At 38.8% G+C, this 17976-nt stretch overlaps 1 protein-coding gene across 4 annotated transcripts in view; it reads right to left on the bottom strand.

The window, feature by feature from the left end:
- The window catches only part of KCNK10 (potassium two pore domain channel subfamily K member 10), a 70322-nt gene that overhangs the window by 10542 nt on the left and 41804 nt on the right, over nucleotides 1–17976 (bottom strand). For all 4 annotated transcript variants that reach the window (XM_051806653.1, XM_051806655.1, XM_051806656.1 and 1 more), the window contains exon 5: nucleotides 440–626. In XM_051806653.1, the coding sequence (XP_051662613.1) occupies nucleotides 440–626 (187 nt within the window). The remainder of the gene's footprint in view (nucleotides 1–439; nucleotides 627–17976) is intronic.

Below are 17976 nucleotides of genomic sequence, written 5' to 3'. Positions count from 1 at the left end.
TGAAATGCTGCAGCTCCTGTAGTAGCAACCCACCACTGAGACCTGGGGCTCAGCACCACTTTGTAAAACCTTCCTCCATTCATCATTTGAGCTACTTGCTTCTGTAGTCAGCCTCAGATTGAGCCCTAATGGACTAATACAAATCTTGAACTCAATGGGAAAGTAATTTGACTTGTGCATAATTCATTGCACAATAAAGGATAATCAGGATTTCCCAGGCTCCTGTTATCTACACTGCTGAAGGCTTGTAATCTGCAGATGGCAAGGCACCTGGATCTTAAATCAACCTGGTGTCCTACTGCACAGTAACCCCAACAAAAACAACTGGCATCATTTCACTGGAATATAACACATTGTGAAAAGCCTCCTCTCTACCCCAGAAAACAAATTCTGAGAGCCAAGGCCCTCCTGCACAGCATCTGGGCTTGAAGCTGCTCACCTGCTACAAAGTCACCAAAGCCAATGGTAGTCAGAGTAACAACCACAAAGTAGATGGACTCCAGCGCTGTCCATCCCTCGATGTGTTTGAAGATGAATGCAGGAATTGTCACAAAGACAATGCAGCCTGCCAGGATGAAGAGGATAGTAGAGATCACCCGGATCTTTGTTTGACTCACTTGCTTTTTCTAGAAAAAGGAAATAACAGAACAAGAATTTTGAGTGGATTTTTGGTCTCTATACCTTGTGAATGGCAGACTGATCATGTTGGTGTCACTTGGTAGGTCTTTTTCTGTCTTTTGTGAGCTTGTTAGGTGGAATACAACCCGCCCTCCCTGTTAGTCAGAATTCTGCCCAGGTAATACTGAACATCTATGTCTGGACCCAGAATATCATGATTCTCATTTTCCATACACTAGGCAGTGACTAACCTACCAGAAACACCACCTGGAAAAACATTTCTGAGCTTCAGAAAGGTTCCAGTACACTCCAGTTCAGGTTCAGTGTTTAAGAAAAAGTGCACATTCCCACCTCCATACATGTATGTGTACACCCCCATGGGCTCACCAGCACCAATCATTCAACAAGTAAGACCAAGATTAAAATGAAAATAAACCCTTTTCCCCCCCTCTAAAAGGCTGAGATTTTATGTAGAAATAATTCATGGCTTGGGTTTTCTCGACTCAGGATTTCCAGCTTTCATTCACAAATATGAAGGTTAAATCTCCTTTTCAAAAATAGAAAGCTGTATTATTAGTTTACTCCAGAAATGAAGGATTTATGTCAAATACCAAACAGCCTGAGATAAAATTACCCATGTAAACCCACATTGGTAAGCTCTTGAACAAAGAGTATGGGTATTACTGGTTGCTATAAACTGAATAAAAATTTAAGCAGTGTAATTGCAATATTTTACACTCCTAAATCATATAAACTCCCAATGTATTTAATATAAACTTAGATTTTGTTGCCATTAATATTGATGAAAGCCTGGATTAATAGAATTGACTCTGGCAGATTTATTTCAGATTTTCTCTGCTATAAATAAACTCAACATTCAATAAAGTTTCACGAAAAACCTGGAAATTACTAGAAATCTTAGTGTGGACTAATTACAGTGGCAGTGCAAATTGTCTATTTATCCTGGTAAAGCAATGTGGAGTTCACTCTAAGTCACATATATCGAAATTAGTTTTCCAAATCAAGCACCTCCCTTAACTCAGAAATGAGATCTCATTTCAGATTAGGGCATTGCCTAGACAGGAAATAAGATCTCAGAAGTTATCTTTTCAATATACAGAAGGGATATTGCCTGAACTGGTTAATATCTAACCAGCTTGGACTGTGCTTCCACTAAAACATGAGCATTTCTGTTAGAGGCGCAATGTCAGACCATCATTAGGCACTTCTCTGATCTAGGATGCATTTAAAACCAGGTAGCAGCATAAATATGCCGTGTTTCATAGATACTTTTAGTTCTGAAACTGTTTAAGATGATCCTTACACTTAATTTTTTTATTTTTGTGTCTATGTATTGTTTTCTGTGTCTGGATGAACATAAATAGCTAAACAGGATTTGTAATATAATGCCATAAATAAGAATAATCAAATACAAGGCATGGAAAAAACAGCCACTGAAGTACCAAGGGGAAAAACAACACAAGAATATACAACTTGACTTAACTTCTAATTTCCTCTTTTTATGAAGAGTCATTCTGAGCAATTTCCTAAAATACTAACAGGTGATTTAGCTTATTTACGAGGTATGGACACACATTCACAATGGCAGGATTTCAGACTTACTCTGTGTGTGGTGAAGGGAAAACAACTGATCACACAAATGTTACATGGTATTATAGACTGGCACCCTTGCTTTTTGTCATTGTGGATGACAATTTAACCAAATTGTTGTTTGTTTATTACTTTGACCGAGGTGACTTGTCTACTTCTCCTAAAGGCTTCAGTCTCCTGATATACAAAAATGAATTGTCGGACACCGTGCTACAGTGGAAGTTAGGAGGCAAATGTCACTTGGAAATCCTTGGACAAAAAGTATTTTGTAGCTGCCTAGCACTACTAGTAGAAAAAAGTTGTGCATAATAATCCTTCCTCCATCCTCCATATAGTAACATTAAAATGCATTTCAGTGTGTGTCAGGGTTGTCTTGCCTCATGAGAGAAACAGAAACAGAAAGAATGGCCTGCAAATCCACACCAAATGTTCAGGACATCCCCTTGTTCATGAGTGATAAATTCAGCCAAAGGTTGTTGGGTTTTTTAAGTAAAAATGGTAATGGTGTTAATGATAGGATCTGTAAAAAGGCCTGACTCATGGTTATTGTGCACCTCTGTCACTCACACAAAAGCAGAGCAGCTGTGGGTCTTTTTTTTTTATTCTTTCACTGGTAAAATTGAAGTTAGAAAGCATTTTAGAAAGCATTTTTAGAGCTACTGAAAAGAGCAAAAAAGCAGGACTCAGAAGAAGAATTACTTAATGGACAATAGAACATGAAATGCAGGACACGACTGAAAAGGGGGGTCTTTCTATAGTTAGACATGCATTCAGAGGACATTCACAGTAGTGTCTAACTGCTACAGATAAAAAAAATGCTAAGGCATAAATGTAACTACTCACAGAATATGTACATTGTAATAATGACACATTACAAAAATGTAAGCCACTGCAGTGTTACAGGAAGTCATTATTTAAATAAATAAATCAGTATATATAACACTAAAGGCTGAGAAGTCTGAATAGGTTCATACAAATCTCTCTTTTAAATAGTATTTTCAGTCTGGACCCAAACAGTGACAAATAGCTAAGCAACTTCTGCCATGCTAACACATCCTCTGAACCCATTTTGTAGGGTAAATACAGAATTTTCTATAGATGTCAAAAAGAAATAGTATTTTTCTCCAGAAAAAGTAGTTAATCTTACATCTGCTTAAATAAAATGAAAACATTTTTAAAAGAGATGTCTTCTACCTTTTTTTTTAAGTTTGTTTACCAATAAGTTCTCTCCACATTGATGAAGCAGATTATTCATAAGACATTCATCAAATATAAATAAATTAGTGCCTGCTAATTGCAGCAATTTAAATTCATCTACAGTTAATCTGGAAAACATTAAAGAAGGAATCAAGAACTAAAACTAAGCGTTTTCTGTGATATAACTACCTATCAGAGGTCACTTCCATTTTTCAGTGCGGTGCTGATTTTACTCTTAAGGTGACTAAGTGCTAAAGTGGCAACATCACTGATATCATGTTGCTCATGTTAATTCAAACAGCCTACTGTCAACCTGCTCTAGTGCCAACAGATGTGAGGACAGGCATTCTCATGAAAACACCTTTATCTGTGGAATTTAGTTCTTACGCATCTTTCCCCTTAATAAGTGTGATGCCACTTTCTCCTTATTTTCTATTGCATAGTGGGTTTGGTCTTATCCAATAATTTCAGGAGTTAAAATAAATCTCTTTTTTCTTTCTTTCTTTCTTTCTTTCTTTCTTTTCTCTCTCTCTGGTCCAGTAGATCAAAGCTAATTATTTTATGTCTAGATTATTTTATGTCTCCTGCCCTTTTCAGGTGAATAAACTCAGGTACAGTTTTTCAGACCTGATGGTTGACCACAGAATAGAAGGACCAAATGACACTTTTAAGTTCACAAAATGAGACCACAAGGATGATACATATTCCTCTGAAAAGGGAAAAGGAGACATTAAGTATGGAATCAAAAGATGCTACAGTCATTTATTAGACTAGACTAAATGCTAAATACGTGGAATATATATATATTTCCATGAACAGCATATTTCAAACATGCTTATTCCAAGATTCTGTAGTGTCACCTCTCATTTCACGGAAACTCCCCCAATATACAGTACTACTTAACCAAAAATAGCACCGGAACATTTGCTGCTTCACAGTGAGCTCAGATGGTTTCTCCATCTTCCAAACGTTTTCTTTTCTGAATTCCTGACAAATATCCCCGAGACTCTAGACAAGTTGGTCACCTTTTTGGCTAGATGACCAATGGCATATTTTTAGAGATAGTATAATGTGGCTGCAATGGAGCATGCTGTCCTCATCTCTCCACAAGTCTCTGCATTTTGGAGCAGAGAAAACACATTTCAAAGAAAACACATTTCTTTAATATTTCTTTTGTTCCTTTCACCTACTCTTAACTTTATACCCTTTCCCCTGCTGTCAATTATTCTTGGAACAGATTGTCTCTGCTCATGCACTAATTAAACAGCTTGTCTTCTAAATCACCTTTTCCAGATCAAAATGTTTTAACAACAGGAAACACAGCCATTGTACTCAACCATGAACCAGAATATCACATATATTGGTTCAAAAATGTTAGATATGTCCTTAGTCAAAATGTTTGCTGAACTAGTGTAGATGGTGCAGATAGTCATAGGCTCACACTGCTTGTCTTTCAGCCCAGCCAAATGCAAGTCAGTCCTGGTCCAGAGCCTGGCACGTACCTCAGTAAGGTGTGCTGCCCTTCTCAACAGGCTCTATGGAGAGACTGGCACAGCATCAGGCTCACAGAACTCCTGGTGATCAGCGGTATGGTCACATCAACCTCCTTGCTGCCTATACCAATCACTGTGGATTTCATCCTAGGTCCTTCACATTCACAGTCAGACTGAAACTAAATATATTTTAAATATCACTGACTTGGAGATAACGTCTAAGAACAATATAACAATCTTTTGTTCTTCTCCATTCTCTGAACACTGATGGTTCCACCCACCACAGAGCACTGTTGAGCCACTCACGTGAGATGGTGGCAAATCCAGGAAAGCATATCTAAGAAAGGGCAGAAATGCTGGACAGGCAGAGGATGAAGGAATAGAGGAGAGAATGAGGGAATAACAAGGTCAGGGGAGTGGGAGCTGCTCCATGGCAGCGCAGAAGGAAGAGTGAAGGACCAGAGGAAAAGGACACTACTATGTCCTGACCCCAGCCCCTGTGCCACTCGCTGCTGCACTGGAGGGACTGAGCATGACCCACAGCTACAACACAGGAGGAGGACAGGAGTCTGGAGTGAAGTGAGCCTGGGAGTGAAGCTAAGCCTGAAAAATGGGGAGGAAAGGCACTTTGAATTTTTGTGAGCTTTTTCATTTCCAAATACTCAACTCAGTAATGAAATATTTATGCTAATTGTCAATAAACTAAGTTAAATTCCACAAGTCAAGTCTGTTTTGCCTATGACAGTACTTGGTAAGTGATTTCTCTGTTATTATTTTGACCCATGAATTTTCTCACTATTGTCCTTCCCATGTTCTCCCCATCCCACTGTGGTAGGAGAGTGAGTGAGTGGTTGTGTGGGTGCTTGCTGCCAGCCAGGGCCTACTCAACTTTCACTCCCATCAGTGAAGAATACAACACCCTTTGAAAGCACAGCAGCAGAATTATAACATATTTAAAAATATAGATGACATTTCAGACACCTCCAGGAGTTATGACAGTGGTTTGAACCATTCCACTAGCGATGGGCTTCCCCTATGCTCTAACCAGCTCCCTTGGTACCTCAGTGTTATTTTAGTTCTCACGTTTTATAAAGAATGCTGCTATTGCTGCACAAAAAGGTACAGAATCCATCCTGTTTCTTAACTGTAGTCAGCAGTAGAGACAGATATAAAAAGCTGTAAGCACTCACATTTGTTACTAAGCTTGGCAGAGACAATCCTGAACTCATACAGGGCACAGGTCAAAGAAGGATTTTTATTTTATTTTTTACATTGCTATTTTTCCCCATAAACCACACTTCTGCAGGATGTTTGTCTAGACCCAGATGGAATATGTAATAAGCTTCTCACAGAGCAGCAGCTATCTCTAATGTCATTTTTGTAAATCTCTAGGCATGGATCTTGTTGCAGTCATAATGTGAGCAAGCACAGTATCATGAAAATACAGAAACACTGGCTCAGAAATTTTTTAGGATAGATATACCACTTTCCAATCTTCTTCTCTCTATAAAGCACACAGGGCTTTCTGATTTGCACCACCTAATTTCTGCATGTTGCTTATTATGCTACCAGAGAAATGAAAATAACAATAATGATACCAAACCACTGTTATGGCTGAGCTGTATTCAGCTCAAAGCAAAAAAAAAGAAAAGAGTTGAATAAGAGGAATCCATGTAAATATATGCTTTTCACAGACATTGGGGCAGACAAAAGACAATAGAGATTCATGGCAGAGACTTAAGCAATTTTCCAGAGGCTGAATTTGTAATGTGCTGCTCCTTCCTTCCCTCCTTCAACTCCCTTGTGAGTTATACCTATATTGCCTGCTCCCAGGGAGTGCAAGAATGGGTTAAAAAGAATTGTTCCACATCACCTCCTTGTACCCAAATGGATTTTACCTCGCCATTCCTGGTAACCCTGATTTTGATCAGTGTTGAGTCAATGCTTTCATCTTGTTCATAAGTGAAATTCAGAGGAAAAAATAAAATGCAGTTATGACTGTGCAAAGAAAAGTGCTACATATCAGCAAACCTAGATTCATGAGTATATGCTGAGCATCTAATTAAGAAATGCACTGAGATAGAGAAAGAAAATTAGTGTAGCTCGACCAATGAGAGATCTAGTTATCTATAACATGATATGGCTATTTTCAAAGACTTAGCAAGTAGAAGAAAACTGAATCTCATGTTAGAAAAAATTCCTCTTAGCAGAGTGGAGAAATTCAACATCCATTTTTTTAGTTCTGTTTGGGCCTTTCATTTTTTGTTTTGTTTGGGTTTTGGTTTCCTTTCTTCCTTTGTAGTGGAATAAATTCAGATTCCTTCATACTGTAGAGTTTTCAGAACATTTCCCTATTGATTAGCAATGTAACATCAGCATTCATAAGGCTGGAGTGGATACTTTTTTGGACTAGATACTGAAAGGTTAAACAGTGACCTTTTAAAACAGGAAGTAGATCTTCAAGCTAGAAGACTTGTTTCTAAACTGCAGCTTTCAGTTTCTGCTTAGTTTGGAATAACTGGCTAAGTAGCCTTCCCTTGCCCTTCTCAGGTACAACTGTATACATCACTCTCTGCAAGAAATTCTCACAAAAGCCTACAAAGCATATTTTGCACTTACCATGATATTTCTTACAGCTATTAACAATAAAAACATTGCGACATTGCATGCTTTCTAGATAAGAACACTATTTGTGACTAGCCAAGTAACCAAAGAGCATTCTCTCAAGTAACTAGCCCACCAGGAGTGAGTTTTACTGTAGGTGGGATACAGATCCCAGAAGAGTGGAAGGAAAGTAAGAGGAGGAAGGCAGAACAGCTCCCACTGGGCAAAAACATGGAAAGAGTGGAAAATGTCTCACCCCTGAAGTGTCCATCCATGTCACAACTCTCCCCCTGCTCCTCCCTGCCACTGCTTATCTGCAAAGGTAAAAGGAGGGCAGGGAGCACCTTCAAAAGCAAAGGTAGGATGAAGGGTGCATCAAATACTCACATGGCTCAAAATGATTCTTATTGTCACAATGACACAAGTGTGTGCCAAGGGAAAATACGAATATGTCACTTACATTAGAGCAGTTTGGTGGTTCGTAAGGTAGCCCGACAATCCTAAAAGGTGAAGGTTGAATATGCAAGGCAACATAACACTTAAATTTACCACCTCCATGCTACATGTTCATAACACCAAAGCAGCATCTCTTAAATGAAAAGGTAGCACAGTCCTCCTGCCTAGGATGAGGCACCACGTACAGGTACCCTTGTGAAGTGTTATCTATTGCCTTTCAAGATCTATCACTTGCCTCACGCACAGTCTCTGATGCTTCACCCAGGGCTGCCCACAGGAGTTCTGGAGGATATTCTGAGCAACATTAACTAGAATGGCTCTAGGGGATATCCACAATCACTGACTTTTGTGTTGCAGTTGCATTTCTGTCTTGCATATTCCCTACATTGCAAACTTAAACAATCTTGAATTCTTCAGAGATGGCAACACTTTCATCAAAAACCAGGCACACGTGATTTGGTACTTCAGCACTGCACTGTCAGGAACACAGAGAAATTTCCACAGCAATATGACCAAAACTTTAGGCAATAAGAAAAGGAGGTTATTCACTACCAATGCTTAGAAGAGACTTTAAATTTCAGGCTGCTGCTTGGAAAGTTCACATATTCTTTGGCATTAATCAGCAACTTCCATTGGAGTATCTTATTTGCTAAGCTTCATATAGAGTATGTAAGAAACCCTAGCTTCTCAGTAAACTCTTAATCATGCTTTCATCTCCTGTTTGTCTGGTGTTTCATGAGAAAGAATTGCTTCAAACTCACAGGGTTTATTTCCAGTGCACTTCACTGCAACGTAAAGTTATGTGACTAATACTAATTATAGCAGGAGGCAAGCAGGTATAGTTCCACTTTCTAGAATAGTGGTTCCTGAACATTTCAAAACACAAACACCATTGAATTCACTTCCCTAATTAGAAGGCTCTGCATGGAAATGCAACTCCTTACCACTACTTAAATCATTCTGAATACTAACTTGGTTTCAAGCCAAGAAGTGACAAAGATTGGCCTTTGATAAAGAGAAAGAAATAGTACTCATCTTTGTTCACCACAAAAAAACAGAAAATAAACAGACAAAGGGAGCAAAAAGGCAGAGAACATATTCCAGAAATTATCCCTGATGTACATAAAAAAATGGCCTGAGCATATTAACAGTGGAAGAAAACTCCTTCCTGAACACTTAATTCCTCATTTTTCTATTTTATTTATGTTCTTAAGGATGATAAATTAAATCATCATCTCCAGATCAATCCATTACCTATAGAAGGGTTTGAAAACCCTTTTTCTCAGTGTCAATTGCCAAATACTCTCTTACTTTGCTCTTAACTTTTTAACCACTAATTGCCTGCTACACCTGTCTTTGGTTTATTCATTACTTCTGTGTAAACAGTCAAACAGGTGCTAAAAGATTAAGCACCCTACAAAGAAAAAAAGGACTAAAGCAGATGAAGAAAAAACCCAAAGATAACAGAGGATCTTGTGTTTATATACTATACTAGCTGCTGTCTATCCACAATCAGAAAGCAATACAATGAAAATTGCATCCCAAAAGAAAAATGAACTATTACAATTTACTGCAATAGGCAGATACCTGAACAGTGATAAAGCTTTTGTATTAATCATGGATTCTTGACCATTTTTTGTGTAATATTCTGTTTCTAAGAGCTGCAAAATGTTATGAACACTGCAGCTCAGTGACAAAAGTATGACTCTAGTGAGAAGAATTAGTGAAAGCTTGAGCCTCTAATAGTTTTAAATAATTAAGAAGAAAAAACGAAAAGAGAAAGAGATGATACAGTAATGCCAGTGATAATTACTTTGGGCGATGGACTTCAACACATATTGTGTTTCAGTTTTGTTGCACTGGGGCTGGCTTGATATTTCCGGACAACACTATACTCTGGATTTAAGCTAGTTTTAAAGCCTGTGTTTAGAACAGTCTTTCTTTCCATGTTTACACTATCAAGTTTTTAGAGAGATTGATTTGATTCTAAAATTAGAGCAATTATTATCTCTTCCTGGGGTTGACATGTTTTCAAATCTTAGAGCTGCTGAATTCTCTTTCTATGCCCTTTCAACTACCACCAATACCTCCTGGGGCTCTCTTTACAGGTAGACTCATTTCAAGACCTTTCATGATCCTCTCTTTGAAGACACCTCAGGCTGATGCTATACCTCTTGCAAACCCTCAGACATTGTAGATAAAACGAAAACATTTAAAAGATCTTTCAAAGATGTCAAGATCTGAATTTATCTGTTCGAGTTAATATTAACCCTTAAATTATATGCCAATTTTCAAGATGTTATTGAAGAATTAAAGAAGGATGTTACACTGCCAGCTCATGAAAACTTTAGACATAACATACTCACCATCAAAGACCAGAGGATAAGAACAAGTCAGCAAAAGGTCTGCTACACTTAAGTTTCTTTTCTTGAAGTGTAGAATAGCTATAAGTATCACTAACTGAATTAAATACCCAGTCAGAGGGCATAAAATGTCAAAAGCTGGAATTTTTTATTAATTTTTTGTATAACATACTATCTTAGGTCCATGCAGAAAGAAATACTTTCCTAGAACCCAAATATAATGGAGGGGGTAAGACATGCGAAGAGTAAAATCAACATATTCAAGACAGCAACTGAACCAAATAAAGAATTCAGAGACAAATTTGGCTCTGGTTGATGAAGAGTCACCACACATAATGAAGTCACAACCTGCACCATCAGTTGTTTTGTTCACTCTTGGATGTTTTATTGGCACTGGAGCATGAGAACTACTAAAGCGGGTGATGATCAAAACCTAAAACAAAACTTCCTGCTATCTTTCCATCACCATAATTAAAGCACAGATTAGAAACATAAAAAATATGTGGCCTGCAGTATCTCAAGGAGAAAAGTATTTCAGACACAGGCATTGTAAAAATACCAAGCCTGCCCTTCGTACTCCAGTTCAACTTCGTAAGAGCCTTCAGTCACACTTCTGCCATTGCTAGATATACTCCAGTGAAGTGTCCGGATGGCCCTGTGTCTGGTTTGCTTTGCATCCAGGAAAAGCAATTAGAACTACACTTGTAAAGGAGAGCCAAGGTGGGAAAGGAGAGAAAGGCAGAGAAAGGCATACATTTGTAGAGTACAGAGAGAAATTAGCAGTTCCCTTTGTAACAGGCATGTTACTGATGAACCAGAGGAAAATGCAACTAGAGTTTTCCAAGCTGGAGCACACATCTTGACAATGAAGTCCCGGATTTCAGGAGTTTGACTTAAACAGTTGTCAGACAACGCTTTTTGAAAGGATTGAAACATTCTTCCTCACCACACGCTATTGTTTCTGCATTGCAGAAACTCCTTTTCAAGAGGATGGAGAGAGAAGTGCACCCATCACAACTGATTCACAACCAGTATCTCCAGTGTGGTGGGATATACACTGTTTAAATCTCCATATGCTTCAAAAGTCATTGTCCCAAAGTCTTTTTTCCTGAGGAGAGCACATCAGCCTTAAACTGCAAGAGACAAATTGTTAGACTCCCAAAGAGTCTAACATCTCAGCACTGACTGTTTTTAAAGACAGTTCTTTTTGGTCTAAATAAAGTTTGACAAGGAAGACAAGCTGAAATAAACAGAGGCAGAGCATTTTCAGAGCATGGTGCATCTTGCTTACCATGCTAGCTGCTGTATTTTGCTCTTCCAAGCTGCTCTTTCTGCCATGCTCTTTGTATAGAATCTACGCAGTTGCTGCAATTTGCGGATTCTTACAGTACCTGCACTCCTTAATTTCACTTTTATCATAATTTAAAAATGCATGTCTTCACATTTAAAACAGAAGAACTGAAAATGAAATTAAAATGCTCATCATATTAGTGAGGCACTATGGATGTATTGGTAGCAAGCACTAGAGTGTAACAACATTTTTTATTATTCTTATATTATAAAGTTAATTTTTAGCCAAATATGCTTTATCAGGATTATGAAGAAAAACACATTGGCTGCAAATCTCTTCTGTTAGCATTTGGCTATGTGTGTACCCATAAACCTAGTGTTAACTAACCGCAAAATTCAGATCTGGGAGCAGATTTTATTTTAAATCACTCCTAAATTTCAGGATGCTAAGATTTGAAACGCACATTCAGATGCATGCCTACTTGAAACAAACACCACATAAGTATCTACACATATAAACTAATCCCTTGTTGACCCGCAAGCACCCCTTTTTTAACCTTGCTCAGAGAAGTGTGACTCTCAGATGGACCTTTAAGGTGTTACAGGCAAAAGAACAGATCGTGAGCTGAGACTGTTTACATGCATTTGTTCTGGGTTTGTAAATCAGTGCTGTAAACCACTTCTTTCTATATGTACAAGCTCTCACCAGGCAGATAACTTTTTTCCCTGAGCACAACAGAAGTAGCTTCAAAGACCAAATTCCCAACTTGTGAGAGAGGCACAGAATCACAGGAATCAAATGCAAAATATTTTTAGTCAGCATACTCCATGCTCTGCATAATCATTCTCTCCAAGGCTACATCACCTTTGGTCTTTCTGTAACAAGGTCATCTTGTGTGCGAGGAAAGCCTTTGCATAATTTCTTCCTTTAAGTTTTCCTGCAGATATCTAACTAAGTTCATGAGAAACATTACTTCTGCTGGTGACAGGGAATTCTAGGAATTAGGAGGGAAAATCCCCTCTGCCATATAATCACAGAATCATTTAGGTTGGAAAAGATCTATCAGATCATCAAGTCCAACCATTAACCAGACACTGCCAATTCCACCACTAAGCCATGTCCCTCAATAGCATATCTGTATGTCTTTTAAATACTTCTAGGGATGGTGATTCCACCACTTCCCTGAGCAGCTCATTCCATTGCTTGACAACCCTTCCAGTGAATAAATTTTTCCTAATATCCAATCTAAACCTCCCCTTGAGGCCATTTTCTCTTGTCCTATTACTTGTTACCTGGGTGAAGAGACTGATCCCCACTTAGCAGTTGTAGTTAGCAATAAGGTCATCCACAGCCTCCCTTCCTCCAGGGTAACAACTCCACCTCCCTCAGCCACTTCTCACAAGACTGACTGATTATGCTGATATGGGGCTGGAAGGGAAAGTGCAGGATGGGATCTCTGGGAGGACCCTGGGCTATGGGAAGCCCTAGGGAAGAAGAGGTAAATGTGGTACTTCAAGGAAACCTCAAATAACTTCTTTGAGTAGCAAACTGCTGACATCTCATCAGTCCTGCACTGGTGTCAGATATAATGCTGACAGTTTTGATGTAAGCCAAGGGAAAGAAGAGGAGGAAAGAGAAAGAGGAGAGATAATAGAGCAAACGGATGGACATTTGCTGGAGGGGAGACTAGTTAAAAAGACTGTATTTTTAAGCATTCCTCCTTTGCCCAGTTACTCTCTCATACAAAGTTTCTTTCTCTGGTTCTGTTTTCCATTCATTTTTAGGGAGGGTATTAGTAAAAACAATTCCTGTCACTTATACAGCAAGAAAAGAGACCAAAGAAGCCAAAAATCTCTAAAAGGGAGTTGAATCTCTAAGAGAAAGGGTAGCTAGGGTAAATCACATGTCTTCAGAAAGACAAACAACAAAGTTTAGAAAAGGTAGAGCTTTGGCAGTTGCTAAAAGGAAGCTTTTCAGCAGCTCAGTTGGACTACTCTCACTCCTCTCCCCCAGCCTCGTCTGATAACTGAGAACTACTTTTCCTAGGACTGTTCTAAGGTTAGGTGATGTGTACTGCTGTCTTTCAGAAAAAATTTTAAAAAGTGTAGGTCACTTTCACACCACGTGTCTCAAAACTGGAGCAAAACATGTTCCTAAGCTGAACCCTGAAAGACAGGTTAGCAGGTGTGTCTGTTCTGACAAGTCCCTGCTTCAGTGAAGCCTGAGTTGCTTACAGAGGCATTGCCTTTCAGCACAAAGTATTTTCAGTGGTGCAGCCTTGCTACCACCCAGGTCTCTGGCTGCTCTTTCACGTCCCTGTATTGCAATTCACACTCTACCAGCTGTGCTGCCAGACCCATCCCCAGCATCCTGCTGTAAACCAGGAGTGAAAGTAGTAACCAAATCCAGGAACTGTGTTCACAATGGCTTTACCTGAGAAGCCATAAAATCCTGGAGTGCTCTCAGAAGCACACAGTACCCAAGCTGATTGCCTGCATCTGTACTGAACTGTAAGATGAGGGAAGATCGTTCAGGTTATGCTAATCTCATCTACTTGTGGTGAGAATCTAAATACTCATTCAAAGTTTGAATAAAGATTATCTGAATTTAGCCTATATTTAACACAGCTGCTGTGTTCTGTAACAGTGTGCTCTGCCTATGGATTGCTTTCCTTTCTATCTTTAGATGGTTGCAGTCCCTGTGTGTACAGAGCAAGCCTAAAGAATGGATCTTGTTGTACTGTTTATTATAGACACATTCACAGGTTGTGCATAAGATCCCTCATATCTGTAAGACAAAAATACTACTTTTATGGTTTTATGTCACCTTGAAATGCATATTTCATTTCTGTTGTGTCTAGAAAGCTTCACCGGGTGAAAAACTATTTATAGGAATTGCCACTTTTTTAATTAGATTTTAAGTGTGTACTTTCTTTTCCCAGATGTGCTGGGAGAACTGATTCATCACTGGACCTAGACATTGAATGCTTGTGATCAGTGTATATAGTGAATCTCGTGACCCTGTACATACCCATTTTCTGGAGAATCAGACTTGTATGTATGTAAGACCAGACTAGGAGCCAGGTTCTCCCCCAGATTACTGAAGATGGGTCATACAGGAATAATCAGTAGCTGAGAAGATAGGGCTTGTGTGGGGGAAGCTTTGGTTTACATCTCTGACCAGGTTGATATTTATTTACTTGTACCAAACATAATTACTCCAGTAGGACAGATGGCATAGACTAATCAATGCATGGTGTTCAGATACCTCCTCATATCCCACACAGCATCACTCTGCCAGTGCTTCCCTTTCCTAAATGGTACATGAAAAGTTCCAGTTTTCACAAAGCATTACTTTGCAATTAAATACTTCCAGCCCTACCTAGTCACAAATGAATAGTTGTTTCCCTGGTTAGTTACACACTGAAATTAGTGGCAACATTTTGAATTTCAAGATGAGTGGTGGCATGTGTCCAGCTCCTCTGGTGAAATATTCTGTCAATACTGTGAGGGTACTGTGTATTTGATAAGAACAGGTCTCTTTTTAACTTCATGGAGTTCAAATTGTTCTTAAAATTCTTACAGAATGCATGGGCTGATCACTGCAACAGCTAAATGTGGATTCTAAGGCCCTCATTTGTGCTGCTAATTAAGGTAGGTTTGGTGGAGCTCTGCACAGGTCATTTCAGAGGCAGCAGAAGTGCACTAGCACAACTCTTCTGGGAGGAATCCTCCTTTCATCTTTCCAGCTATGGCAGGGAATGCCAGAGGCAAGCTGTCCCTTGTGTGGCATGGGCTCCATGCTCATGTTGGATAGCACAAGAGACTTGTTAAGGAAATGCTTTGGGTGAAAAGACTGCTGTGCCAACAGAGAAATCTTCCTCTGCTCCCCATCTGCCAGTGTATGCACACTGCCTCTTACCTAGCTTCAAAAACATCCTAACCTCAATGAAAGATCAAGTTGCCTTCAAATCCCATCTACCTCTACAGACAATGACAAAGTTGCAAGGATTTCAGGAACTCTCGGCTGTCCTGACACCAGCCACGCACTAGGAGTGAATGGGATAAACAGAGTCAACTGGATACAGGCAGAAGCAAGGTGCTGAGGCATATGAACATGGAAACTTGATGCAGTATACACATGCAGTTTCTTCCCATTCTTTCTACAAGAAACTGGACTGTCCCAAATTGACCTTGAGGACAAATAATACAGGTAGCTAGTGAATTCCATCTTAGAGACTCCACTAAAAGGCCCGTGGGGGAGACCTAGCACTGATTTCCATTTCTGTTAACTGCTTTTCAAAACAACATGCCTTTTATGAGAAACTTGTCACAAGCTTTTTGAAAATTCAGTTTGCGATATCACCAGATCATCGATACACACTCAGTGACCGCTGAGCTAGCTCCAGAAGATTTGTCAGGCACACCACACGACATTATATCATGCTTTTTAGTATCTTTTTAGCCTATGTCCGTTCCTTTTAGTTTCTTGCTAACTATTCTCCTAATTTTTATGTTCCTTCTTTAAAGGTTGTAGCAGGTTGTTTTACGCCCACAAACATGCTGAATTTGAATGCATTAAGGAGACAATTATGAAGTAAGATACAGGAGTTACATATTGAATTAAATTTTGTTAGTGCTCAGAATTAAATCAAGAACTGTTACTCCACTTGTGGGTTCACCTGATCAGATCCAAATATTTATGAAGCCTTAACATGTAAACACAATGTGATCATAAATTATATAATTACTAACATTATAATAATTATTATATCCTACATATGTAAAATGTTATGTAAATAATAATTTAAAATGAAGCTATTGGTATTTAGTTATTAAGATGCATGTAAATTGTAAACTCTATCAGGAATATTTCAAATAGCTGAAACCCACTACTAAGAATAATGAGGGAAATTACGTATAACCCTGTCCACCAAATCACAAAAGAATAGATGTAATGGATTTATGAGAATCAAAATCAAAGGAATAAACATACATCTTTGCTAAACAAGAAGACCACAGATCTCTAAATTCCTCTGGAAGCTGACAAAGTACCAAGGAGAAAAACAAATAGTTTAGATGGCTATAAACAGCAAGCAACTGCATTAACTCAAGAAAAGGAAGGAATACTTGGAATACCAAGAGAACTCACATTATTTGCCAAAGGGCTATATTCTGTATGAAATATTAGTATCAACGTTCATCTGTGAATCTCAAAATACTTTGAGTATGTATTATGCTTTAGCAGGGAGGTCCCTTCCAACCCCAACCATGCTGTGATTCTCTGATTAATCATTAACTATCATGCTGACACTTTACTGGTCTTTCCATGTCACTAGGAAAGTCACTCAGCAGACAATTAATCAAAGTTATCTGACTCTCCATTCATATCATCACTTCAAGATTGTTGTTTTTTTGGGGCAGAAGCAGGCTGGAAGGTTCAGAGACTCCATTGAAGAGAAGCAAGTATAATAAAATGGTAGGCAAAACAGAAACTAGGGATCTTGCTACTTCTGTTTTTGCAGAACTAACCTGAGACACTTTTCAATAATCTTATTTTCATTTAATGAAAATACAGGCCCTTTTCAAGTGCTCCCCAGACAGGCATGTAGATGCTTACTCACCCATAATCACTAGTCACCTTTTTCCACATTTAGTCTGAGAGATACTACTTATGGCTGGTCTGGGACACACCACCGTCATTTAATCAAAAAGGAAATTGCTCATACTCCAGTCTAATACTTAATTACTTCCTTTCAAAGATAGTTACAACTAATTTGCTCTCATCTGTGGGAATGTTTTAGAAATAGATGCCTATTAAACTAACCAGCTTGGACAGCTTCTCATCCACTCAGACCCTGGAAATTCTTATCTTCTGTTATGTCACCTCCAAGGGAAGCATCATGCAGGTCACTTCTATACCTTCTACCTCAAAGAGAGAATCCTTGAAGTGAACCATTGGCACTGTTTGTGAATAAACTGCTTACAATGATACAGACTCAAAAACAGAGGGTACTGGCAATGAAAAAGGGAAATTACGTATGAGAAAGTCTATACAAAAATTTAGGGAAGACACAGAGGTAAATACCATAAAGATGATTTCAGTTATTGGCATTACAGCAGTTTTTTGTCATAGAACTGCAGATGTACTCCAACACATCTGTCTGCTTGCAGTGAAGACACATCACTCAGCCATCTCTCTTCCCAAGTTCACATTCACAGCAGCAACCCTACTTTCCAAGTCCTTTAGCCTTTATTAGTAATACAGTCAGGACCTACTCTGCATTCCTGTTCCTCCAGAAGTTACACTACCACTACCTTCTCTCTGTTTTCAATGAACGGAC

This window comes from Manacus candei, unplaced genomic scaffold (genome assembly GCF_025592945.1).
Source record: "Manacus candei isolate 608988 ecotype Guabito, Panama unplaced genomic scaffold, ASM2559294v1 h1tg000067l, whole genome shotgun sequence".
Lineage (NCBI taxonomy): Eukaryota > Metazoa > Chordata > Aves > Passeriformes > Pipridae > Manacus > Manacus candei.
Note: the sequence above shows the minus strand (reverse complement) of the source record. Positions and strands in the feature narration are given on the sequence as shown.